The sequence below is a fragment of the Antechinus flavipes genome, chromosome 3 (assembly GCF_016432865.1).
Source record: "Antechinus flavipes isolate AdamAnt ecotype Samford, QLD, Australia chromosome 3, AdamAnt_v2, whole genome shotgun sequence".
In the NCBI taxonomy this organism is placed as follows: domain Eukaryota; kingdom Metazoa; phylum Chordata; class Mammalia; order Dasyuromorphia; family Dasyuridae; genus Antechinus; species Antechinus flavipes.
This window is the reverse complement of record NC_067400.1, coordinates 247,709,334-247,735,711: the sequence shown is the minus strand read 5'-3', so window position 1 is coordinate 247,735,711 and position 26,378 is coordinate 247,709,334. Positions and strand designations below refer to the sequence as shown.

Below are 26,378 nucleotides of genomic sequence, written 5' to 3'. Positions count from 1 at the left end.
CCTGGAATACCGAGCACCCGGCCTTCTTTCTGCACCCACCTGTGGGGCTCAGGTGTGCTTCTGATGGCTTGGGGAGGGGTGGAAGCAAAGGCTGCGTCCCAGAACTCCCATCTGAGAGCTCTTCCTAAGGCCGGCACGGTTACCTCGCGGCTCCGCTAGGGGTCTCTCGACGTCACCTTAGCATCCACGGCGTTCTGGATTGCCGGAATCAGGTGACTTCTCTCCCAGAGCCTGGCTGGAGCAGCTGCTTCTGCTCAGTTTCCTGAGCAGCAGTAAGCCAGACAAGGCAGGGAAGCTAGAAGGAAGCGGAGGCGGCGGCGGCAATAGCGGCAGTGGAGGAAGAGGAGGAGGAGGGAGAGGAAGAGGAATAGCGCAGCTGCAGCTGCAGTGGCCGCCAGGAACCCCAGAGCAGCCAGTCTCCATCTCTTACTGCAGGATCGGGATGCTGCCTCCTTTGGTGCCGTTGGTGCTGTTCTCCTGGACTGTTGGAGCCCTGGAGGTAGGTGCACGGGCCTAGGGGCCAGGGGAGGTGTGGAAAGAGAAAACCGTGCAGGATTTTTCGCTTCCTGGGAACCGTCTTTTTGCTCAGTCTTTGTCTCTTACTCACTCCGGCGCCTGCAGTTTATGGGCGGGGGGAGTTTGCCATAACCACCCGCAGTGGGCAGGTGTCTTTCCTCTTCCCATGTAGACCACAAGCTTCCTACCCTCCCTGGCTGATGTTTTTCCTTCCTCTCCTCCTCCCACCTGACTCTAAAAATGACGGCCTCTTTTAAGTTAGAGTGTGACACATTCGGGAAGGCTGCAACCCAGCCCAACTCCTTCATGGGCGGTTAAGCAAGGTCTGTGCATCGAAAAAGCGAGAAGGCGACCCTGAGCCTCCGAAACGATTGCCCAGAGAAAGGGACAATAACTCAGACAGGAAACTGAAGATACAGTAGGCACCGACCCTGCTTTTTCAGAGCACTGCTGATTTCCCTTGTGTCCTGGGGAAGGGCAGTGTCGGTAAAATTCACGAGGCAAGAGTAGGACACAACTCTGTGCCTCAGGGATTTCGTTCTTTTACCTTCTTTCATTTCCACCACCATCTTTACAAATTCTCCCCTCTTCTTTCTGCTCTCTTGTCGCCTCGGTGCAGGGGGATGGGGGAGGGAATAGTAGGTATCCGTTGCCAATAGCTAACAAACCCTCGGAGGGTAACTGCCAATTTTCCAATTTTTCTCCTCCATCTCTTATGCAAATTGATGGAGAATTCCCCCCCACCCCCACCCTTTCCCCTTCACCACACCTTTCCAGAGCCCCGACATATTGCTGTTTTCCCGTCCCTTCCCTCCAGGAAAGCGTTTCCTGAAACAAAAGCTGAAACCCAGCCGCCCTTCCCTCCCTCGGCTTCTCCATTTGTCCGGAATGCTGTGGGCAGAGAGCTGCGGCTTTCCTGCTTTGCAGCTTCTGCCTTCCTGCTTTCTGCGTGTCCGCTTAGGGGACATGGCTGGGGAGACTTGGAGAAGCTCTGTGGAGTGACTTCTCCTGTGTCTTATCCTCCTGCTCCCGATGACTTTTTGGATGATTTGGTGTGTCCTTAAGATTAAATACTAGGAGAAGCAGGGTGTATAAAAGCAGGAAGAGGAATGGCTAGGGGAGGCTATAAATGGGATGTTTACTACTGGTATATGAAAGGAGAGGCTTGCTGGGTAAAGATCAGCCTTTAGCTCTGGGTGTGCCGGGGACTCCTGGTTGACCCTCGAGCAGTATTTGGAGAGGATTTCCTCTTCAACCTTGTTTTTTAAGATGCAGATGAAAGGGCTGCATTGAGTGAAGATTAAGATGAAGATGGCGTCTCTGCAGTGCAGCAAAGAAGAGCTATGATGAACGCAGCATCCTGGTGAAATTCGACCATCACTAGGTGTTTAACAAATTTTCTTCCCTTACACTAATTTCCAAGTATTAATTTAATTTCTTATACCAAAAACAGAAGTAATTTTTCTTTTTGTTTGAAAGCCTTAAATCCTATGTAAGTGTGTTCATATTGCCTGTGGGGGTAAGTGACCATCAGTTGGGTTCCAGTTCCATACTTGGCAATTTGTCTCTTGCCTCCACCCTCATTATAACCTCCCTTCCCCCATTATAATAATTAAAACAAGACAAAAAAATCTAAATAACTGTTTTGGGGTGCCTTTTTTTTTTTTTTGCAATTCCAAGGAGAATAAATAGGATAATATAGCATCATAATTTTTTTTTAAACTTGCTAGTTTTGCAAAGGTCACAGAACTTTCTGGGTTTTACCTTCCAGAGTTAAAAATCATTCCAATTCTAGTTAAAGAGAGTAGTTTTATGAAAAGATAACTTACATCTACCCAGGTTTGATTTTTTTTTTTAATTCATAGGAAAAAGAGGCTTTTGAAACAATAAAGTCTACATGTATTTATAGAATTATCTCAGTTTTTCCATGATGAGATTTCTCCTGTTGATTTAAGAAGCTCTTGGGAATGAAAATTATTACCTTCTATATTTTGAAGCTTTTATTTGGAACTTATGTGAAAGCTATCCTCCTAAATCTTGATTATTTTCTTTTTCTTCATAGTCTTTAGGTTTTTAAACGGGGACAGCTTGATTCTACAGCATAAGGCCTTTGCTTCTATTTCTGTTCTTTTTGCTAGCCTTTTTAACCATTTGATTGCTCAGCTACACTTCATCCAGAGAATGGACCTGGAAAGTTAGAATTGAAATTCTCTTAGGTTAATTTTGATGTTTTCAATTCTAATTGTATTAAGGATTGAGGAATTATCTGCAAATTAACCAGTGCACATATGTGTCTCCTACTCCTTAAATGTAGGTGTTTCTTAATGCTCTATTATGTTCTCCTTTTTGCATTAATACTCCTTGATTAGCCAGTTAACTCCCATGTGTCATCTTTGTGTAGATGACAAATAAATCTGTATTCAGCCCTAATGTCTTTCCTGAAAGCCAGTTTTGTATTACCAGCTTACAGTTGAACATGTACTATAGGTATCTTAAACTCAAGATGTCCAAAATGGAACTCATCCCCTTAAACACATCACTCATCCAAACTTTCCCATGGCATAACCATACTTTTAATCAGATAAGCAATCTTGGAGTACTCTTCTCTTTCCCTCTGCTTCCCTATCTAATGAGTTTCCAAATTTTATTGAGAATTGTTAAGACTCTGCATCCACTCTCACGTTTATGCCTTCTCTCCCGTCACACCATAGCTACCCTAGTTTGGGCCTTGATCAACTTTTACCTATACTATTATAATAATCTACTAAGTATTCTCCCTGACTCCAGTCTCTTCCTTCTTCAGTCCATTGTCTGCAAACTGTCAATCAATCAATATTTCTGAAACAGATTTGATCAGATTTGTACTCCCCTTTTTCAGAAACCTTCAATGGCTTCATTTGTTTCTAGTATAAAATACAAGATCTTTTCCTGACATTTAAATTTGCTATAATGTAACTCTAATCTATCTTTTTAATTGTATATTACTCTGTGTATATACTCTGTCCCAGTCTAGCCTGCTAGCCATTCTTCATGTGCATAGCCATTTCTGTGATTTTGTCTAGAATGTCTTCCTTTCTCATCTCCTTGTCTGGAGATACTGCTACTACTACTGCTGCTATTACCTAAGAGACCTTTCTTGCTCAACTTCCCCTCTCTCCTCTCCTAGTTATAGTGTATTATCCCTCTTGAAATTACTTTGAATTTATTAAAGGACTATTATGGGCCAAGCACTGTGCTAAGTACCAGATTAGTTCAGGAGTGGTATGGACACAAAATGTGGCACTGTTATTTAGGTCATTCAGAAGTTAATAATAGGAGCAGCTTGAATCAGGATGGCCCATGTCTCCTGAAATATAAGTTGTACAAATTCAAAGTGTGGCTAGATGGCTCAGTGGATTTGGACAGTGGAGTGCTGGACTTAGAGTCAGACATTTGTGGAGTCTGAATGGCCCTGATCCCAGGTGGGTGGGTCATTTGATGCCTTGAAGTACCTAGAAACTGTATCCATACAGTCAGAGATATTACTATTCCTCTTCATCTGCCCCGTAGAGTCCCATATTTTCTCCCTTTTCAGAAAAAAACTAATCAAACCCATGGGTCAGGCTGCAGAGGAGGTGATGCAGGAGGGGTGATGTGGACAGGCTGTGAGTGGGATTAGAACAGAAGAAACTCTGAGAAACACTAATTCTATCACATAACCATCAGGGTAAAACCAATACAATTTTAAATTGAAATGTCTTCAACTGTGATCCTATTATATCTGTTGGCTTTGAAATAGATAACAACTGAATTGAATTAATCTTCTGAATGGATTTATAATAAGCAGCATTAAGTGTTAGGAGTTATACAAACTGAATTGTAATGCATGACCTGTGTTCATCCAATATGTCTTAGGTATCTACTAAAATCAAAACTAAGACATACAAGAATTTACAATTCAATGGGGTCCACAACTTAGCTTGTGTCCTTCATCAAGGTCTTTTACCTTTTTAGTCTTCAGTCTCATCTTCTATAAATATAAGGAGGTTAGATTAGATAGATATTCTGAGTTCCTTCCTACTTTAAAATATTTGGAGATGATTCTTATGCTTTATTTGCACTTTTCATTAGATTCTCAAACTATGTCACTCAAGTTTAATGAATATAGATATAAAAATATAGGAGGAAGCAGTAGTTGCAATAAAAGGAGAGGAAGGTAGCTTTTATGTCCACTAATTTGCCAGTTTAGCTTTTTTCCACAAAATGCTTACACAAAAATCCAGTACACAAATGAATAGTGAGTAAATCCATTTATTTAAGCAAACAGAAATCAGATAAATCATACAGATTGTAATATACCAGAAAACATATCAGTAAATGAGTTCTTTGGCTTCAATCAGAATTAAATCTCTCAAACCAAGCGAGAGGGCCTAGTTTCATCCAAATTAAAAGCCCATTTTAGTCTCATAAGGAGGCCAGCTGAAATCAAGGACATGGCTTCTTCTTCATGTCTACAGTTTTTCTATGAGTCTCTCCCAAAGTGTTTATGAATTTACATGTCTTTTTCCTTGAAGAAACTCTAGCCACTTTGATTCTTTATACAGGTACCACCATCTCATCTCATTCTTTCCGTCATTCAGGAGTCATGTCTTCTTTCTCAGATGTGGGAATGCAAAATGTCTCAGAGTTGGTTAGAAGCACAGTTAGTTTAAGATATTTTTAATTGATAACATTGATTTACTCCAAAGAATATTTTCACAACTTGGGAATCTGATTATTTAAGTCTTATGCCTAAAGTTATTTTTTTCCAGGGAAAATCATGTACCACATTCTCCAAAGGTAATAAATATTCTCATGCTAGATTATGGGAATTGAGAAATTCTTTTTCAGCCTTGAAGAGGAGGAGATTTGGGAAAAAACCTTTTCATTTGATAATGGTCAAAACTTGATTAAATTTTTAAAAGAAAAGCAATATTTAAAATTTTTATTTAGATAAAAGAATATTAAAGCACTTAGAATGAAAAGTTTGAACTTTTTTGAGAGGTAACATGTTGGATTGGAAATAGAATTATTATTTGATACCAAATAATGTGGCTTTAAATCCTGAGACTGGTACTTAACCGGCTGTAATGGCTCTTTGCAAATTCCTTCTACTTCTACTTTTAAGTCTGTCTGCCTGCTGGGGAGATGGAAACGTTTTTATTCCTGAAGAATGTGAAGATACATTAAATTAGGATGAATGAGACTTTAAATACAGTTCATCTAGATAATAGTACCAGACTTTCAGGTTTCCTTTGTTGGTTTTTTTTAAACTATTACCACAAACTCATGGCATTTTTATGTGATTGGGTTTTATATAGGAACTGAACTTTGTGATTTTGTTGGTGGAGGCAGCTTTGAGTGAGGAACTCCCTGTCCAAGTGCAGGTCTCCACCTTCTCTATGATTTAAGAGTCACATTTTCCCCAGGGCACTGAGATTAAATAATTTGCCCAGGCTCACAGATCTGGGATATGGCAGAGGCACAATTTAGGCCTAGGTCTTTCTGACTTCTAGACGGCACAGTGTATATAGCACCTATCTATCAGAATTGTAACCCTAACCTGAGATAATGTTTGTCAGTGCTTTTCTAACCTTAAAGTGCCTCCTTGGTGAATGCTAACTATCATTATTTATTTACTATTATCATTCAGAGCCAAATCTCCATCTACTATGCTATTCTGCCTCTAGAGGCACAAAATAAAGAATAAATAATGTAGTGTCTGTCCTTTCTGGATTGTGTGATGACCTAGAATAGAGACATTTAATTCATTAATGTTGATTTTTCTTAGAAAGGATAGTTATATTATCTTATTTAAAAACTGCTTTTAAACAATAATTTTTTTTTAATTAAAGCTTTTTATTTTTTAAAACAGTGGACAATTCTTCAACATTAGCAAATTAGCTATGTTTTAATTTATTTAGCTATTTGTATATATATAAATAGCTGTAAAAATTAGCAAACTTGCGAAACCCTGTGTTCCAATTCCCCCCCTTCCACCACCCCTTTCCCTAGATGGCAAGTAGTCCAATATATGTTTAACATGATAGAAATATATGTTAAATCTAATATATGTATACATATTTATATAATTATCGTGCTGCGCAAGAAAAAAGAAAAGCAAAATAAAATGCAAGTAAACGAGTGAAAATTCTGTTGTGTACCACACTCATAAACAACAGTTTAAAAAAAATAAATTTTTAAAGTATGATTCTTTTTTATTATAGCTGTAAATGTTTTGATCATGACAAATATTTGCAAAATATTTTGATATAATTTAAGTAGCTTTTTCTCTCACAATTTCTCTTAGTATTTGTTACTTGACACATTTTATTATTCATTTGGTTACTTAGAACCATCACTCGGTTTTGGAACTTATTCTTAAGGCAGATTCTCTTAACCTAATCTTCTCTAGATCTATTTGTCTTCTCTTTTCCATGGAATCTGAATTTCTTGTTTCTACCTGTTTGTACTTTTTAAAATGGCCATTTTAAATAGAGTCTATCATTGCTTTGTTACTGATTTTTGCTACTTTTATAATTTATTAATTTTAATATTAAATTTCATAAATTTGATTTTGAGTCATAAAGAGACTACAGCCATGTAGATTTTAATAATTAGTTTGAGACACTGGAGTTATATATAAACATAGACATATACATACATATACATATATGTGCCTGTGATAAGTATTGAGATATAGTATAAGATTTAAAATGGATAATTTTACATTATTAAAACTTTGGGGGATAAGGCTCTTATTTTACATATATGCATAAACTCCCTATCCAGGGGTTCTCAAACTACGGCCTGCAGACCAGATGGGGCAGCTGAGGACGATTATCCCCCTCACCCAGGGCTATGAAGTTTCTTTATTTAAAGGCCCACAAAACAAAGTTTTTGTTTTTACTGTAGTCTGGCCCTCCAACAATCTGAGGGGCAGTGAACTGGCCCCCTATTTAAAAAGTTTGAGGACCCCTGTATAATTTAGACCATTATCTGAGATATTTGATAGAAAATCTTTTCATGATCAATATATTCCATTCTTAATTCTAGTTACATTGATTATGTTCATGCCATAAGTTTTCAATATCATATAATGCTAATTATTTCTTCTTTTGTACTCTTTTCTCTCCCTTGGTAAGAACTTTGATATGTGGGAAGAGCACCTGATTTATTTTTCTTCTAATTTACTTTGTTATGAATTTTAGATGGTACATCTGTTTTGAGCTTATTATGGTAAATGTTATATGATGTTGATGTATAGATAAATTCTACCAAATTACTTTTTTTTAGTTTTTCTAAAATGAGAAATCCTTTACTAAGCAGTTTGTACTCCCAGAGTTATAAAAAGTGGGCTATTAAATGTAGTTATTTCTGATTCTTATTTTTCTATCTATTCTACTCATTTACATTTTATTTTTTTTAAACAATTCCAAATAGTTTTGACGATACTGTTTTGTAGTATATTTTGAAATCTGGTAGTGCTTGTGAGTCTCTTAATTTCCCTTGAGATTTTTCCAAGTAAATTTTTTTTTTTCCTCTCAAATATTTGCTTGGTAGTTTGACATAATATTGCACATTTACTATTTTTACTATTACTTTAGGTAGTATCATTTGCAGTTTGAGTTGTTGGAGGGGATTCAATGCATTGAGTAGATCACAGATATATTTGAATATCATTTTCATTAAATTTGTGCTCTGCCTTGCTTTCCCTCTCCTCCCACCCCCCCCCCCCAACACACACACATGCCAAATAATAATCCTCTATTTGTTCAAGTCCTATTATAGAATAGTTTCTTCTGAATAGTTTGGGATAGACCAAAGGACTACTCCTATGTATTTATTCCTTCTCACCTCTTTTTTTTTTTTTTTTAAATGTCTAGTTTCTTCCAAAATTCAATTCAAACAATGAAGCTTTTCTTTATCCTTCTAGCAATTAGTATTTTCCCCACCCAAAACCTTTTCTGGTGTCCATTAATGCTAGTGCCTTTCTTGGGACTCTCATGAAATTATGTAACATATGAAATTATGTTACATGATTGTTTGCATGTTATCTCTGTATTAGATTGGGAGCTTCTTGAGGTCAGGAACTGTTTTGTTTAGTACTGTGCCTGGCACAAATAAAGAACTAAATAAGTGCTTGTTGACTGGATTTTATTTGTTTGATTAATTGGTTCTCTAGATGCCTCATCTCCTTTTCATTGACATAAAAGTTCCTTCCTAACATTTTTACATCCAGCATTTCTGAGAAAAGCCTCATTTCTAAAATATTTAGAAAGCTGACTTAAACTTAGAACAATTCAAGCCATTCCCCGATTGATTAGTCAAAGAATATGAACAATTTTCAGACAAAGATAAAATCTTTCTAGTCATATGGAAAAATGTTCTAAATAACATTTGATTAGAGAAATGCATATTACGACAACTCTGAAATACTATTACATATCTCTCAGATTGCCTACGATGACAGGAAAAAATAATGACAAATATTGGAGGGGATGTGGGAAAACTGGGACACTGATATATTTTTGGTAGAATGAACTGATCCAACCATTCTGGAGAGCAATTTGGAATTATGCCCAAAGGGCTATCAGACTGTTATCTCTTTGATCCAGTAGTGACAACATCTTAAAAGAGGGAAAGGGACCCACATGTGCAAAAATGTTTGTAGCAGTTTTTTTGATAGTGACAAGATAAGTGACAAGAAAGTGGAAAGTGAGTGGATGCCCATCAGTTGGAGAATGGCTGAATAATTTTACATTATTAATATTTTGGAGGGGTAAGGCTTTTATTTTACATATATGTATAAACTCCTTAAATATCTTAGACATTATCTGAGATATTTGATAGAAAATCTTTTCTTGAATGTTATGGAATATTATTGTTCTATTAGAAATGATCAGCAGGATGATTTCAGAGGCCTGAGAGATTTACATTAACTGATGCTAAGTGAAATAAGTAGAACCAGGAGATCATTATACATGGCAACCACAATACTATATGATGATCAATTCTGATGGGCATGGTTCTTTTCAACAGTGAAATGATTCAGGCCAGTTCTGATGGTCTTGTGATGGAGAGAGCCATCTGCATTCAGAGAGAAGACTGTGGGAACTGAATGTGGATCACAATATAGTCTTTTCATCTTTATTGTTATTTGCTTGATTGTTTTTTTCTTTCTTGTGTTTTTTTCCCCTTTTGATCTGATTTTCTTGTGTAGCATGATAAATGTGGAAATATGTTTAGAAGAACTGCACATGTTTAACCTATATTGGATTATGTGCTGTGCAGGGGAGGAGGGAGAAAAATTGAAAACACAAGATTTTGTAAGAGTTGAATATATTTTGCATGTATTTTGAAAAATAAAAAGCTATTATTAAACAAAAAAGTTTCTTCCTTTCTAATTAGTTCTGAATATTTTTCCTATATCATAGTTTGTTTTCCATTTCCTATGGCTATAATATACTGGAATTTGGTTACAATATTCCTGGGAGTTTCTGTTTTCTTTGCATGAATGAACAAAATCAGTAACTCTTCTATGGAGTGAAGGAAGAAAAGTAAAGCTTTAGTCACTGCTAGGGTATGCCAGGTTGTACTGCATGCCTCATACTCAGCATGGTTTGAGATTTGGAAGGCTGCATGGGAATTTCAAATATTGAAGTCTTTGTTATTTCTTAGGATTTGTTGTCTTAATATGTTGTGGATTCTGCTTTTTAGTCACTAAATATTTTATTTATATTTTGGTACATGATTTCTTTTTCTGAGGTCTTTGGTTTGAAGAGATTTGAGGAAAACACTTTTCCATATCACTTACACACAAATTGGTAAAATTTTTTAAGTGTTTTGTAAACTTTAAAGCACCATATTAAAGTCAGTTATTTTTATTATTAATAAAAACAAAATCTTATATGCAAACAAGAATCAAGATATAAATGAAATTATACATTTCCTTGTTTAGTTGACTTTTTTAAAAAATCCATGTTAATCATAATCAGATAGCATCAGTGAGCTTTTTACTTTCCTTCTTTTTTCCTTTTTTTTTTTTTTTTTAAATAATTTTCTGAATCTTGTACTCTACATGTGATAGATTGATGGGAACCCTGATCAACTGAATCTTCCAGGCAAAAGTGACAATGAATGATCATATCTGTGAAGAATGTAAAACTTTTGAGTAGCTTACATCTTAAGTAACTTATTTAAAAGGTCAGAAATTGTGACCTATTAACAGCTTATAGAAGTATAAAGAATGATTTGCATTTCTTTTTTCCTTGAGGAGGTGTAAAGGAGCCCCACAAAACAGTAAGATGGTTAGCCTTTGACTGGTTGGTTTGTCAGCCATACTCCACAGACTTTAAAAAGCAAGCTAGACCATGTAGAAGAAATTAGTAATTTTTGGCCATGGAGTTTCTGGCATTTCAGAAGAACTCAGCTCTTGGGGAAAATCACTTTTTGCCTTTCCCATTGTACATCTGCTGGGGTACAAATTTTTTTTTGCTCCATAACTCTCTTTCTCCCATCTACTATTGGTAGTGACATCTTGTAGTAAAGTAGCTCATGCAGTGAAATGCAGTGAAGAGTAGACTAATAGATGGAGGTCTAGTTGCTGAATTGAATTGTCAAGTCAAGATGAGAATGTACAATGTGAGGATGACTCGAGAAGGGAAAGGACATTAGGGCCCTAGAGTTCTAGATGAAGGAGTTGCCTTGGCCATCCGAATTCCCTCTGAGTATCCAATATTTGTTCACTCTTGCTGATGCAGTATATATTGAAAGTTCACAAGTTTGTGGAAGTTATGGTTTCTTACTACTATTCACGGTATACTATTTCATTAAATGCTTTTGACTTATTGTATCACCAGGCTATTAAATGTGAACACATTGAAGGAAGCTTGTCAATTAAGTTCTAGGAGCACATTTCTGGAGGTTATCTTGAGGATAGCTTTTCTGAGTAAACCTAATTTTTTAGTGCAAATTGAGGGACATAATACATAAAGGGAATTCTGTGCCTAAGTAGAGTAAAGGTGAATGCTCAAATTCTGCTTCCTCTGCTCTGCTTCCTATCCTATAGTGTCATTTGAATTCTTTCTATGTCACTTCTTACAGTGAAATAATATTCCATAATACTTTTCAGTTTGTTTAGCCATTCCTGAACTGTTGAGTGTGTGGGTAGTTTTTACTTTTAGTTTTAGTTTTTACAAATGCAATTGTGAATATTTGTAAACAGATAAGACTTTTCCCCCCCATTCATAATGCCTACTATACACAAAATACTATACTATATGTATGAGACTCTAATTTGGTTTTAACCTCAAAGATCTTAAATTCCATCAGAGAAGATATCACATAAATGTTTAAATATATTAAAAATATAGTACAAAGTCATTTTGGTGAAGGCTCAAGGGAGAAGTGGTTTTTTTTTTTTTAATTTTAATTTTATTTTATTTAATAATAACTTTATATTGACAGAATCCATGCCAGGGTAATTTTTTACAACATTATCCCTTGCACTTGCTTATGTTTCGATTTTTTCCCCTCTCTCCCTCCACCCCCTCCCCAAGATGTTATATATATGTTAGATATGTTGCAGTATATCCTAGATACAATAGGAGAAGTTTTTATTAACATTTTTGATTTTTTGATTTTACTATAGTTTCAGTGTATCATTTTGCCTCCCAGACAACCTTTTTTTTTTTTTTTTTGGAGGGGGGAAAAAGCTAACAAAATTTATCAATGCAGTGAAAGAGTCCAAAAATGTACAATGTATAATACTTGTGTATTTCCCACTTCCATGAAAGGGTGTGTTGAAAGTGCTTATCCATTTTGAGTCCTGCTTATAATTTTGTTAGATTTACTTTTGATTTTGGGATGTTATTTCCATTTCCATTTTTGAAGTTACTCTGTATATTGTTTTCTTGGCTCTGCTTACTTCATTCTGCTTCATTTTAAAAAATCTTTACATGCTTCTCTGTATTCATTACATAGCATGGTAGTGTATTCTATTATATTCATATATCACACTTGGTTTAGCTAATCCCAACTGATGAGCTTCTACTTTGGTTCTAATTCTTACCTATTACAAAATATGGCCCTAACAATATTTGTTGATAAGACTTTGTTCTTATTGATGATTTCCTTCGAGTATAAGTCCAGTAATGAAGTCTCTCCTTCAAAATGATATGGACAGTTTACTCACTATTTTTGCATGGTTTCAAATTGCTTTCCAAAATAATTATGCCATTTCAAAGCTCACTCAATAATGTATCAGTGTGTCTATCTTTACAACTCTTCAAACTTTGACTGTTGCCATTTTTTAGTCATTTTTGCCAAGCAGGACATGAGGTGAAAGTTTAGGGATGTTTGATTTGAATTTCTCTTAGTTCTAAGGATCATTTTTTCCAATGTGGCTGTGAATTCTTTGGAGTCTTTCTTTTGGGAATTATTTGTTCATATCTACTATCTATTAGAGAATGACTATTAGATCTTATATATATTTATTGATTATTTATTGTTCATATCTCCTATCTCTAGCTATAAGAAGCATGCTGTTTTTTCTTTTATATTCTTTTATGTTATAATCTTTAATATTAAGCTCATGTGTCCATTTAGAATGCATTATGGAGTGTTGTTGTTTTAAGATGTTGGTTTAATCCTAATTTCTATGAGGCTGTTTTCTAGTTTTTCCAGCAATTTTTCTTCCGAATAGGAAGTTTTTTCCTGGGTAACTTATGTTTCTCACTCTATCGAACACTGGGTTATTGAATTCTTTGGTTTCTTAATCTCCCTTGTCTAGTCCATCCCATTGATCTGTTTCTTTATTTTGTTACCAATACCAGGTGAATTTGATAATTGCTTTTTTAGAATATAGTTTTTAAGTCTGGAAGTACTATTTCCCTTTTGTCCCTCCTTTTCATCATTTCCTAGAATATCTTTTGTTTTTACAATTACATCTTATTTTATCAAACTGAGTAAAATATCTCCTAAATATGGTATTAAAAATAGGAACATACTTTAATAGTATTAGCATTTTTATTATATTGGCATAAACTAGCCAATACTGAATATTGTTTAGCTTTATAGTTGGTTCTTTATTTCTTTAAGGAGTATTTTGTAATTGAATCTATTTACATAAATTTACATAGACTTATGTCTATGATGTACTTTGGTACCAGCTTCCCAGATACTTAATTCATTTTGTGGCTGTTTGGAATGGAACTTCTATTTCTCTTATTGATTTTTGCGTTTTGTTATTATTATATAGAGCTACTATTGATTTTTGAGGATTTAGTTTGTAGCCACCATCTTTACCGAATCTGTTGTTGCAGTATCTTTGCTCATTTCCTGGGGTTTTCCAAATAAACTATCATATTGTCAGCAGACAGGAGTTTTCTCTCCTCTTTGCCTGCATTCCTTTGCTTCCTTTCTCTTGTCCTATTGCTCTTACTAGCATTTCCAGAACTATATAAAATAATATTGGGGAAAATGAACATTTTTTTCTTCACTCATATTTATTAGGAAAACATTCTAGTGTATCCCCATTGCATATACATATTTTTGATTTTAGATAGATGCTCCTTACATTTTTAAAAGGCAGAAAGTGAAGAGGAATTAAGAAGTCTCTTTGATGAGGGTAAAAGAAGACGTATAAAAACTGTCTTGAAACTTGACATAAAAAAGCCCCAAGATCTTGGTAGCTGGTCTCATCACTTCCTGGCAAATAGAGAAGACATGGAACCAGTGTCAGACTTTATATTCTTGGGTTCAAAGATCACAGCAGATGGTGAATATAGCTGTGAAATTAAAAGATGCTTGTTGGAGGGAAAACTATGGCAAATCTGGACAGCATACTAAAATTTTTTTTAAGCAGAGATTTCACCTTGTTGACCAAGTTATATATAGTTAAAGCTATTGGTTTTTCCAATAGCCATATCTGCTCTGGCAGTTGCACAGGAAAGCTGAGTGCCACAGAATCTATGCTTCTGAATTCTAGTGCTGGAGAAGATCTTTCAGAGTCCTTTGGACAGTAAGGAAAGTAACTCAGTCTATACTTAAAGTAAATCAGACAGTCCATTAGAAGTAGTTAATGGATAGAGAGAGACCATCCTGGAAAGGATGAACATGATCTTTGACAGACTTTGAGAGAGAGTGGAGGATAGATGTCTTTGGTATCCATAGGGTCATAAAGAGTTGTATATGACTACAACTAAAGAACAATGTCATGGCTAAATTTTTAGCATAAAAGAGTTTTATATTTTGTCAGAGACTTTTTCTGGTTTTTGATGCCTTGATTTTTTTATTATGGTTAATTTTATTGATTGTTTTCCTAATGTTGAAACATCCTTATATCCCGCATATAAATTCTTCTTGATCATAATGAATGACTTTTTGGGATAAGTTGCTATAATCTTTTAAAGACAATTTTATTTAAAATTAAGACAATGATCATAATATTGGCCTCTAGTTTTCTTTCCATGTTTTATCTTTCCCCGGTTTAGGTATTAGGCCTATTATTTGTCTTACCAAAGGATTCTGGTAGAGTTTTCTTTCTCAATATTTGAGAGTAATTTCTGAAGTATAAGTACTACTTGTACTTTCATTTTTTTTTCCCCTGAGGCAACTGGGGCTAAGTAACTTGCCCAGGATCACAGAGCTAGGAAGTGTTAAGTGTCTGAGGTTAGATTTGAACTCAGGTCCTCCTGACTTTAGGTCTGGTGCTCTACCCATGGGCTGCCTAGCTTTTTCCTTTCTTTCAAATTTTGTTAGAATTCTTCTATGAATGAATGAGGACAAGAAGATTTTTTTAATTTTTATTTTTCCAAATACAGGCAGAGATAGTTTTCAACATTCACCTTTGCAAAACTTTGTGTTCTAAATTTTTCTCCCTTCTTACCCTCTCCCATAGACAGCAAGCAATCCAATTATAGGTTAAACGTTCAATTTAAGATTTTTTTTGTCCTCTCTTGGTACAGTTAAATCAGTTTTACATTACAGTTTTGAATTGCAAATCAATTTTAAATTAGTTAAATCTGTTTTTCACAAAAAAAATTTTTTTTGAGATTGGTGTATTTAAGATCTTTACCTAGTCTTCTGAAAGTTTGGATGTTTTATATTTTTTCTTTTCTGTCTTCAGTTCTGTTAGCGTTTAACTGTGCATATATGTCCTGATTATTCTTTTTATTTCTTATAGTTTTGCTGTGCTTTCACCTTGCTCATTTGTTATTATATTTGGGGTTTTTTTGTTGTTGTTGTTTTTTTTTTTTGCCTTCATCTGTGAAGTCAGATTCGCTAAGGGTTTATCAGTTTCATTCATCATTTCAAAAAACCAGCTATTGATTATGTTTATTTCTTTTTTCCAATTTATTTATAGCTCCTAATTTTTGTTTACTTTAGATTTATTTATTTTTCAACTTTTAAAAATGCATATTCAGTTCATTAATTCTTTCCTTTCCTATGTTGTAAATTTATGGTTGTAAAGATGTGACTTTTTTCTCTCTGAAGATTACTTTGATTGCATTCCAGAAATTTTTGTATGTTGTTTCATTATCATTTTTTTCCATAGTTATTGTTTTTCTGATTCATTTTTTGACATCCTCATGACTTTAAGTTTTATTAAGTCTACATTTGGCTCTGTAGCTTTCATTTACTGTCTCTGAACCAGTTTCTATTCTTAATTCATTAAAGTCTATAAAGGAGATATTAAGTATGTTTTCTGCCTTTATATCTCTTTCCTAGTATATGATAAATTTTTAGAAAAGTTTCATGTGAAATGTAGAGGATATGTGTGTGTATGTGTGAGTGTATGAGTGTATATGTGTATGTATTTATTTATTTTTGTTGTCCCATTTAGAAGGCAAAATAAATTTTTTAAACTGATTTCTACAGGAATTTGGTCAGCTTCAGTCAGTTTCCTTTTTATTTATCTTTCTATTAGACTTGTCTTCTATTAACAGTGATATATTGAAAGGGAAACAGAGGGATATCATTATTTTGTTTCTATTTATGTCTTTTTGAAGTGAGATAATGTTTCCTTTATGAATTTGGATGCCAAGGCATTTGAACTGTGTAAGTTTGCTATCTATGATTCCTTTTGGCATAATATAGTTTCCTTGCTTTTCTCTTTTTATTCTTTGAATTCTTTGAATGTTTGTATTGTTTTGTCTGTTAGCATTATGGCAATTCCTACATTTTTGGAATCGCTTAATGGAAACAATTTTTTTTTCCTATCCCTTCAGTTTTAATTTGTGTATGTCATTGTTTTTAAATGTATTTCTTATAAACTGTAGGTTATAAAATTTTTTCTTATTCAGTCTGTCATGTTAATCCATTTTTTCTTCATTACAAGAATTGGGTTTTTGTTTTCCTCCATCTCTCTCTAAACTCTTATAAAGTTAGAATTGTTTTTAACTTGTAAATATAGCAAAATACTTCTTCCATTATTTTACTTTCATCTTTAAAAAAAAAAAAATGGCCCCACTTTTGCAGCTTCTCTTCTCACCTGTAATCCCTTCTTCTCTTTTGTTACCTTCTTTGTCTTCCTATTTAAGATTTTGTTTATTACTTCTCTCCTGATTTTGTCTTGTAAAGGTCTTCTCTCTTTTATCCTTTTCTGTTAATCAAATAGATTCCCTCTGCCTCTTTTATCTTTCAGCTACTCCTTTAGTTTTTAAAATTTTATTTATTGTATTCGCTTTCAAATAAAATTTCTCTCAAGTCTCTTCATTATCTATCTTTCTTTTCCGTTTACTCTAGACCCTCATTCTGAGTAACCATTTCTCTGGGAAAAAAAAAATAACTGACATGGAAAATAGATTAACATGTCCTTTAAGAGTCATTGGACTATTTAAATGCCATGAACATAAAGGAAGTTTAGACATTTTAAAACATTTTAAATTGCATAGATCATTTAGAAATAGAGGGCAAAGTAAAAACTGAAAGAAAACCTAAAATGAAATCTCCCTGGAAGTTTATATCTGAAATCCACTTTCCATGTTTAAAAAAAAAAAATACCACAAACCACCAAAAAAAGGAAGAATTCAAATACCAAGTAACCACAATTAGCATCACATGTGATTTACCAGCAACTGCAGCAGTTAAGGAATGGAGACTTTGGAATATAATATTTTAGAAGACAAAAGATATTGGCTTATAATCAAGAGTAACTTAATCAGCAAAACTAAGTATCATCCCACAAAGGAAAAAATGTAGTTTGAATCAAATAGCCCTCCTAATATTTCTGACTAAAAGACTAGAGCTATGTAGAAATGTTGAAATACACAGATAAGAGTCAGAAGAAACAAAGGCAAACATTAGCAAGAAATCTTGAGAATAAGCAAATATAAATTTCTTACATTTAAATATAAATATATTTTTTAATTTTAATGAGGTGATGTACTTCAAAGAAGAGCTTAAAAAGTAGTATCTTAATTTTAATGAGGTGATGTAGTTCAAAGAAAAGCTTAAAAAGTAGTATCTTAATTAAAGGAAAAGATAAATGACTTAGTGGAAACAGTAGTTAAACTAGAATAGTTGGAAACCTTACTGTAATTCTTTTGGGGAGGAGAAGTGGGATGGAAAAAAACATGTCCTTGTTTATTTCAAATTATTTTTTAAAAAATCTTTACTCTGAGAGGATTGCAGTTGTTTAAATGTCTTGGTGACGGTCTTTTCTTTTATTGAATAACTTCTTAGGTTGATATATTTGTTTGTGCTTGAAGCTTTTATTTTAAAAATTCCTTTATTAATTCTTATAGTACAATTCCATCACATTTATGTACTTAATTCAGTCATTTCCCAATCTCTGTAAATTACTTATTCCCATTCTTTACTGCTTCAAAAAAAAGCCAGTGATATTTTTATGCATTCTTTTTAAAAATATATAAATGTGTTTGTTTTATGCATAACTAAACTTTCTCTTAATCTACACTCCTTCTAATGAGGCAATGTTAAACCCATCAAAGATTTCAAAAGAAGAAAATTTAATTAAGCACTTTGATCATAAGCAAATAAATCAACAAAAGGTGACACCAAAATTATTTTTAAAAAGTGAATTAAAATATAAAAAAAATTTAATGTTTCCAAATTAATGTAAGACAAAAGAAATTGAAATAATACTGATAAACACAAAACTTTGTCTAATTGAAAAAGAATATGAAATAAAAATTCCAGAATGGTACAAAAGGGAAATAAAAAAACATTAAAAAGCAATTAGAGGAAAATAAAAGATGCTGTGCCTGTACAACAGAAATAATTAGCAAAGGAGAAAAAAAATTGCATTCACGGTGGCAAGTGTTTTTAGTGTCAGAGAAAGAAGATGAAAAACAATTTGGAAGAAGAGAAGTAAAAAGGCAATAAAAAACCACATGATCCTTATATAAATAAAATCTATCAATCTCAACAAAAGTATATATTAAAAAAGATAGTAATAAAACTGTTTCTTATCTGTGTTCCTTTACAAACTTCTTTCTGCTATACTTGATAGATATTAAATATTTCACTTAAAAATTTTTTTTTTGCATCACTCTCATTAGACAACATTTTCCTTAAAACTTCTCCTCTATCCAAAAGCCATCTTTTAATAAATGTAATCAAATAAAAGAAATTCACACACTAGTCATATGTGAAAATCTGTCTTCTGCCTTCCCCATGAAGTGGAAAGAAGCATTGTTCATAAAAAGACAAGAGGGATGTTTCAGTACTTAGATGAATCCTCTTTTCTATGAGATGTTATTCCTAAAATCATCCAGGAAGGGCCTTCTTTCTCAATTTACTCTTCTATTGTATAACTGGTCAGGGAAAAAACAAACAAACCTTTGGCCAGACATTGTGCTAAGCACTGAGGTTACAAAGGTAAGAAAGACAGTCCCTGCCCTTGAGGAGCTCGTAATCTAAAGGGGGACAAACAAAGCCTAAATTAGAAATCTCTACCATAGGGAAAATTACTAGAATTAAGGAGTAGCTTCCAGAAGGAAGTGGAATTAACTGGGACGTTAGGAAAACTGGGAGTCAGAGATGAAAAAGAAAAGCATTCTATGTATGAATGACCAGGGAAAATGTCGAGCCAGAAGGTGGAATGTCTACTTCAAGAACAGCAAGGAGACCAGTCAGTATCATCAGATAAAGGAATACATGGAGGAATATAAGATAAAAGGAGCCTTGGATAGGTAGGAAGGGGACAGTGCTATGAAAATTCCCTTTATCCCCTTCCCAATCACTCAAGTGCCTTCCTTGACTTTTGTCTTCCATGATGAAATTAAATAACCTTAGTCTTTTCCAAGGCTTGTCCCAGTGATCCCATCCCATTGTTTCCAATAGATTGCCACTTTCACTTCTGCCATCCTTACTCCTTCACTTATTTTCAGTCTCTGCTTCTTCACTGGTTCATTTCCTACTGCCTAGGAATCCTCTTTCAGGGGTCCTCAAACTAGGGCCGCGGGCCAGATGCGGCAGCTGAGGACCATTATTCCCCTCACCCAGGCTATGAAGTTTCTTTATTTAAAGGCCCACAAAACAAAATTTTTGTTTTTACTATAGTCTGGCCCTCCAACAAGCTGAGGAATAGTGAACTGGCCCCCTATTTAAAAAGTTTGAGGACCCCTGCCTTAGCTTGGAAAAGCCCTCACTTGTCCTGGCTAACTATCATCCAGAATTTCTTTTGCTTGTAACTAAACTCTTTGAAAAAGCCATCTACAATAGGGAGTGCCTGCATTTGCTCCCCACTCACTCTCTTTGTAACCCCTTACTATCTGACTTCTGATCTTATCATTTTAGACTTTATCAGTCTGAGTTACCTAATGAAAGGGCCTTTCCTCCTGATTGTCTTGAGCCCTCAAGCTGTTCACTCTGCTGATCCTTTTCCTTGATATTCATCTCTCCCTAGGTCTTCTGGTTCTTCAATCTGACCATTCTTTCTCTCTCTCCTTTGTTAGATGTCTTCCAGTTCTTGCCCTTCCATCCTGGATTCTCTTTTATTCTCCCAATATACTACTTCACTTGAAGATCTTATCAGCTCCCTAGCATTTAATTAGTGTCTGTATGCTGATGATTCTCAAATCTACTTTGTCTGGCCCAATCTCTCCACTGACCTCCAATCTTGAATCTCTAATCTCCAACTGCCTTTCAGACATCTTGATTTGCATGTCCAGTTAACAGCTAAAACTAAACTTTTTTCAAAAGAAAACTCAATTATCTTTTTCTTATTACGTAGAAGTCCCGAAGAAGGCAACACTGCCCTCCCAATTTCTCAGGCCTTGTGGATATCCTGAATTTCTCACTCTTACCTTTCCATGTCCAAGCTATTGGCAAGACCTACTGATTTCATCTTTGCAGGATCTTTCTTATACTATCCTTATAAGCCCTTATCACTTCCCTCCTGGATTAGTGCAATAGCCTGATGGTGAGTCTGCCTGCTTTAAGCCCCTCTCCATTCCATTTAACACTCAGCCACTCATGATTTTCCTAAAACACAATTCTAATTATGTCACTCCCCTATTCAGTAAACTCCAGTGAATTATCATCCTATTCCTATTATCTCCAGAAGCAAGCATAACATGCTGTTTGTTATTCAGAACCCTTTTTAACAATCTCTTTCTATCTTTCCAGTCTCCCTTGCCATACACACTGGACTTCTGACTGTTCCATTAATAAGACACTCCAGTTCTCTACTCTGAGCATTTTCTCTGGCTTCCCTACTTAGGACTCTCTGCTTCCTCAACTCCAATTACTGGCCTCCCTGACTTCTTTTACATCCCAACTAAGATCCTGTTTTCTACAATAATTCTCCCCCAATCTCCCTTAATGTCAGAGTCTTCCTTTTAATTATTTCTTATTTAGCCTGTATATAGCTCATTTTGTAGATTCCAAGTTGTGTGCCCCGTTAGATTTTAAATTCCTTGATGGTAGGAATTATCTTATAACTCTCTTTGTATATCCAGCACACTTAACACAGTGCCTGACATGTAGTAGATAGGTAATAAATGTTGATGTATTGATTGTTGAAAGGTTTTGAATCCAAACAGAGAACTTTATATTTGATTCTAATAGGGAGCTACTGGAGTTTATTCAATAGAGGTATAATATAGTATATGTATTCCTCTCCTATTCTCTTTTTTTCTCTTTTAAATCCTTTTTTTTTCATAATTTATCCTTCACACTTAGAATTTGCTTATGACTAAGCATTTCTTAAATTCATACTCCCTCTTATTCTTTTCCACTCACTTATAATCCCACTTTCCTTGTTAAATTGACTATTTCCACCCTCAATTCTCTATGTATACTCTCCTTTAATCACTTCCAATGAAAATAAACTTCAAGTGGCTGCCAACTTTAACTTTTTTTGTATAGTTTTTTATGTTTATACCCTAATTATATGAGTAACTTCTTCCTTTTTTGCCACTACTATATTCCTTCTTCCCTCACTTTCCTGTTTTATTTTAAATTACTAAAACTTTATCTCATGTAATTATGTTTCCTGATGCCTTTGGGTATACCATAAACCAATTTTATCAAGAATAAATAATCAAATCCTAACCAATCCATTGTTGGCCCTGTTTTATTTAACTCAGCTCTGATATACTTGGTAATATCGTTGATCTAAAGGTAAATTCCTAATTAGAATATTTTTTAAAAACCATTTTACCTTTGTATAGACACTTTTGACAGATTGTTTTTACTTACCTTCTAGGCCTGTTATTTTTGTTGTAAAATATCTCAAATTTTCTAACATTTTTCTTTTGACTTTTTAAAATATTTCTTCTTGTCATTAGCTTCTGTTTAGTCCATTCTGATTTTTACATAGTCTGTTTTGTATGTAAGATTTTGTATGTCATTTATTAAATTGATATTTTTTTCATTTTTCAACCTTTAAGTGGTCAGTATACAGATTTCATGAAAAAACATCTTTTCCTTCATTTATTCCAGATATTCTAGTTGAACTTGTGTCCAAGCTGTTTTTCTCTGATACTTTGCCATTAGCTGTTTGTCATATTCTGGTTCTAATAGTTTTGTTGGTTTCTTGTTGAGATTTTATATTAGGACCAAACTCTGTACCACTGGAAGGAATGTTATAGTTTGTGTAATTAGCTTTGTTGAATTTTTTCTGTTTTTTAATTCTTTATTATAAAATTTAGTTCTCTGGGAGAGGGAAGAGGAAAGAGTATATATTGGAAAATACAAAAACAAAGGTAGCCATAATGGTTTTTAAAGAGATAGAGCAATCATTTTTAAACTTAACACAATCCATTGAGAACTAAGTCTGATTCAAGCTGCTCTGGTGCTACAAGTTTAGAATTGAAATGAAATAAGATATCTGTAGTCCTTCTAAGAATTAATGAAAGGAGATTTATTTAGTGAAAGGATAATCAAATCTCTCAGGCCTTATCTAGTATAAGATTCTTATTTCCCATTACTCATAGAAGCATTTCATCAATGAAATCCCTCCCATTTCCAAAGCCCTTCCATTTCCCCACTTTTCTGCCTTTTTATTCACCTTCCATACTCATTCTCCTGGAGGCTCCTCCATTCTTTCTGAGACTACAGAGATCACTTTCCTCTCGTCACTAGTCCTTGACTTTACTCTGGCACTTCCCTTGTTCTAACATAGTCCAACAAAAGAAGCATTGACCCATAGGCACAGTGTTGCCAGGATCTGTCCATATTCTGTCTGCCTCTTCATTGTTACCTTTAATTGTTTTCTGCCTTTATCTGTTTCCTTGTATATATTTAGAAAGAAGTCTCTTACTTTCTGTTGACAAACTTTTACTATTGTTGGTGTTTAATCATTCCTTTGGTTCTCTGGTTTGGAATTTTCAAGAAATAATCTCTTCATTTCTAGTTTTCTTTCTAAAAATGTTTCAAACTCATCTTTATAATTGAATGTCCATCTTTTGTCCTGTATGGTTAAGATAAATTTGCCACTTAGCTCATTCTGTACTGCATTCTGAGCTCTAATGACCTTTGAAATACATTATTCCATTCCCTCCTTTTTCTAGTAAATGTAGAATATGTCTTGTGTTGTTTGAATGTGCTTTTTTTTTGTACTTGAAAATCTTTTTCTTAATGCCTTGCAGAATTTGCTTCTGAATTATATTGTTAAATTTAACCATTATATGTCTTGGGATCTATAGCTTTTTCTGGAAACGATATGTGAATTCTTTCCATTGCAATTTTCTTTTTTTTTTCTAGTAAATTCATTTATTTTTAATACACCTTGCTTTATGAATCATGTTGGGAGAGAAAAATCAGAGCCCAAAGGAAAAACCACAGGAGAGATTTTTAAAAAAACAGAAAAAAGAAGTAAACATAGCATGTGTTGGTTTACATTCAGTTTCCTTACTTCTTTTTATGGTTGCAGATGGCATTTTCTGTCCTAAGTCCATTGGAATTGCTTTGGATAATTGAACCACTGAGAACCACAGTCTTTCATAGTTGATCATCGCCATTCTTGCGGTTATTGTGTACACTGTATTATTGGTTCTGCTTGTTTCACTTAGCATCAGTTCATGTAAATCTTTCCAGGCTTTTCTATAAACAGCATTTTTTATAGAATAATAATATTCCATTACCTTCATATACCACAGCTTGTTCACTCTTCCTCAATTGATGGGCTTCCACTTCTTTTTCAATTTTTTGCTATCACAGAAAGGGCTGCAACAAGCATTTTTGCACATGTGAGTTCTTTTCCCTCCTTTATGATTTCCTTTTGATACAAACCCAGTAATGGCACTGCTTGGATCAAAATGTATGCACAATTTGATAGCCCTTTGGGCATAGTTCCAAATTGTTCTCCAGAATAGTTGGATCATTTCACAATTCCACCAACAATGCAATAGTGTCCCAGTTTTCCCACATCCCCTCCAATATTCATCATTAGCTTTTCCTGTCATCTTAGCCAATCTGAGAGGTGTATAGTGGTACCTCAGAATTGTTTTAATTTGCATTTCTCTATCAATAGTGATTTAGAGCATTTTTTCATATAACTAAATGGATTTAATTTCATCATCTGAAAATTGATTTTTCATATCCTTTGACCATTTATCAATTGGGGGATGACTTTTATTCTTATAAATTTGACAAAGTTCTTTTTTATATTTTATAATATTTTAATATTATATTAATTTTGCCTTTCATAATGTTCTCTAGTTCATTTTTGATCATAAATTCCTCCCTTTTGCAAAGATCTAATAGGTAAATTATCTCTTGTTTTCCTAATTTGTTTATGGTGTCATCCTTTATGCCCAAATCATGTACCCATTTTAACCTTATTTTGGAGTATGGGGTGAGAGATATAGGTCTATGCCGAGTTTCTGACATATTATTTTCCAGTTTTCCCAGCAATTTTTGTCAAATTTTGAGTTCTTATTCCTGAAACTGGAGTTTGGGGATTGATCAAATACTAGATTACTGTAGGCCTTGAGTATTATGTTTTGTGTATCTAATCTATTCCACTGATCTACCATTCCATTTTTTAGCCAGTACCAAATGGTTTTGATGACTGCTGCTTTATAATATAGCTTTAGGTTTGGTACTGCTAGGAATTTCATTTTCCATGTTCAGTTACTCTGAGGAGTCTTTTTCTCTGTTCATTATGGTTGTAATGTTTTTGAACTTGTTATGTTTTTCTGGGAAGTTTGTGATCCTTAGATTGTCTCTACTCAGTCTGTTTTGGAGATCCATATGTTTTAGCAAATTTTTTTTCCCCTCTTTCCTCTTCTGGGTTGTTTTTTACTTACCCTAGGAGTTAAAGTCTTTCAATCTAATTTCTGACCTTGCAGTTCAAATGAATGATCTTTCCAAGATTTTCCAACAATCTCTTAGGTGCTAGATCTTTTTTTTTTTTTTTTTTTTGATAAGTATTTTATGATTTGCAATTTCTTATTTTAGGAAGGTCAGATAGAGTACCTTGCCAAAAAGTTGAAGACAATTTATTATTCACTTCTCTATGTAACATTTTTTCACTGCATACTTCATGTAGAACATTGTGTTGGTGCTAGGAGAAAATGAAAGTGAATTCTTTTTTTTCCTTGCCTGGAGAGGCAACAAGTAGAGAGCTCAACTCTTCTCTTATTTCATACCTCAAATCCCCTTAACACTTTTTTCTTTTGCTCAAATCTCAAAGAAAGAAGTGTGGTCCTTTCTAAAGCCAAATTTTCTATTTGTGTCGTATCCTATCATCTCCCACTTCCTTTGGAAACTTGCTCCCTCCATTAGTCCCTTTATTTATAATCTTTGGCTTTTCTTTATCCGTTGGTTCCTTTTTATTGGCTAAAAATATTCCCATATCTCCCCATTTCCTTCAGAAGTCTTCATTTGACCTGAATCTTTGGATATATCATATATTAGATTACTATGGTCATTTACTATAATGTAATTTGTACCCAATCTATTTCATAGATTCCACCACTCTCTTAGCCAGTATCACATTATTTTGATAATTATCACTTTATAAAACAGTTTGAGATCTGGTAGAACTAGACCGCCTTCTTTTACTTTTTTTTGTCAATTCCCTTGATATTCCTTGATATTCTTTTGAGTTCTTGTTCTTGATGAATTTTGTTATGTCTTTAGCTCTATAAAATGATTTTTTGATAGTTTGATATGATGACGAATAGATAAATTTACATAGAATTGTCCATTTTTATTATATTGACACAGCTTACCCATGAGCAATTAATATTTTTTCAGTTGTTTAGATCAGATTTTTCTTCCTCTAATAATCTGGAAATTTATATTTTTGTAGATATTCTTTCATTTTATTTAATTTGCCTACTTTATTAGCATAATAATTGGACAAAATATGTCCTCTAACAGTTGGCTTAATTCCTTCTTCATTAGTGCTAAATTCACTCCTT

At 34.1% G+C, this 26,378-nt stretch overlaps 1 protein-coding gene across 2 annotated transcripts in view; it reads left to right on the top strand.

Annotated features, from left to right (window-relative positions):
- Positions 1-240: 240 nt before the first annotated feature.
- Positions 241-26,378, top strand: part of APP (amyloid beta precursor protein) — a 181,390-nt gene continuing 155,252 nt past the window's right edge. Inside the window, exon 1 of one of the 2 annotated variants that reach the window (XM_051984840.1) lies at positions 241-499. In XM_051984840.1, coding sequence (XP_051840800.1) covers positions 443-499 — 57 coding nt within the window. In that variant the 5' untranslated portion in view covers positions 241-442. The remainder of the gene's footprint in view (positions 500-26,378) is intronic. The other variant, XM_051984841.1, reaches the window with a different exon arrangement.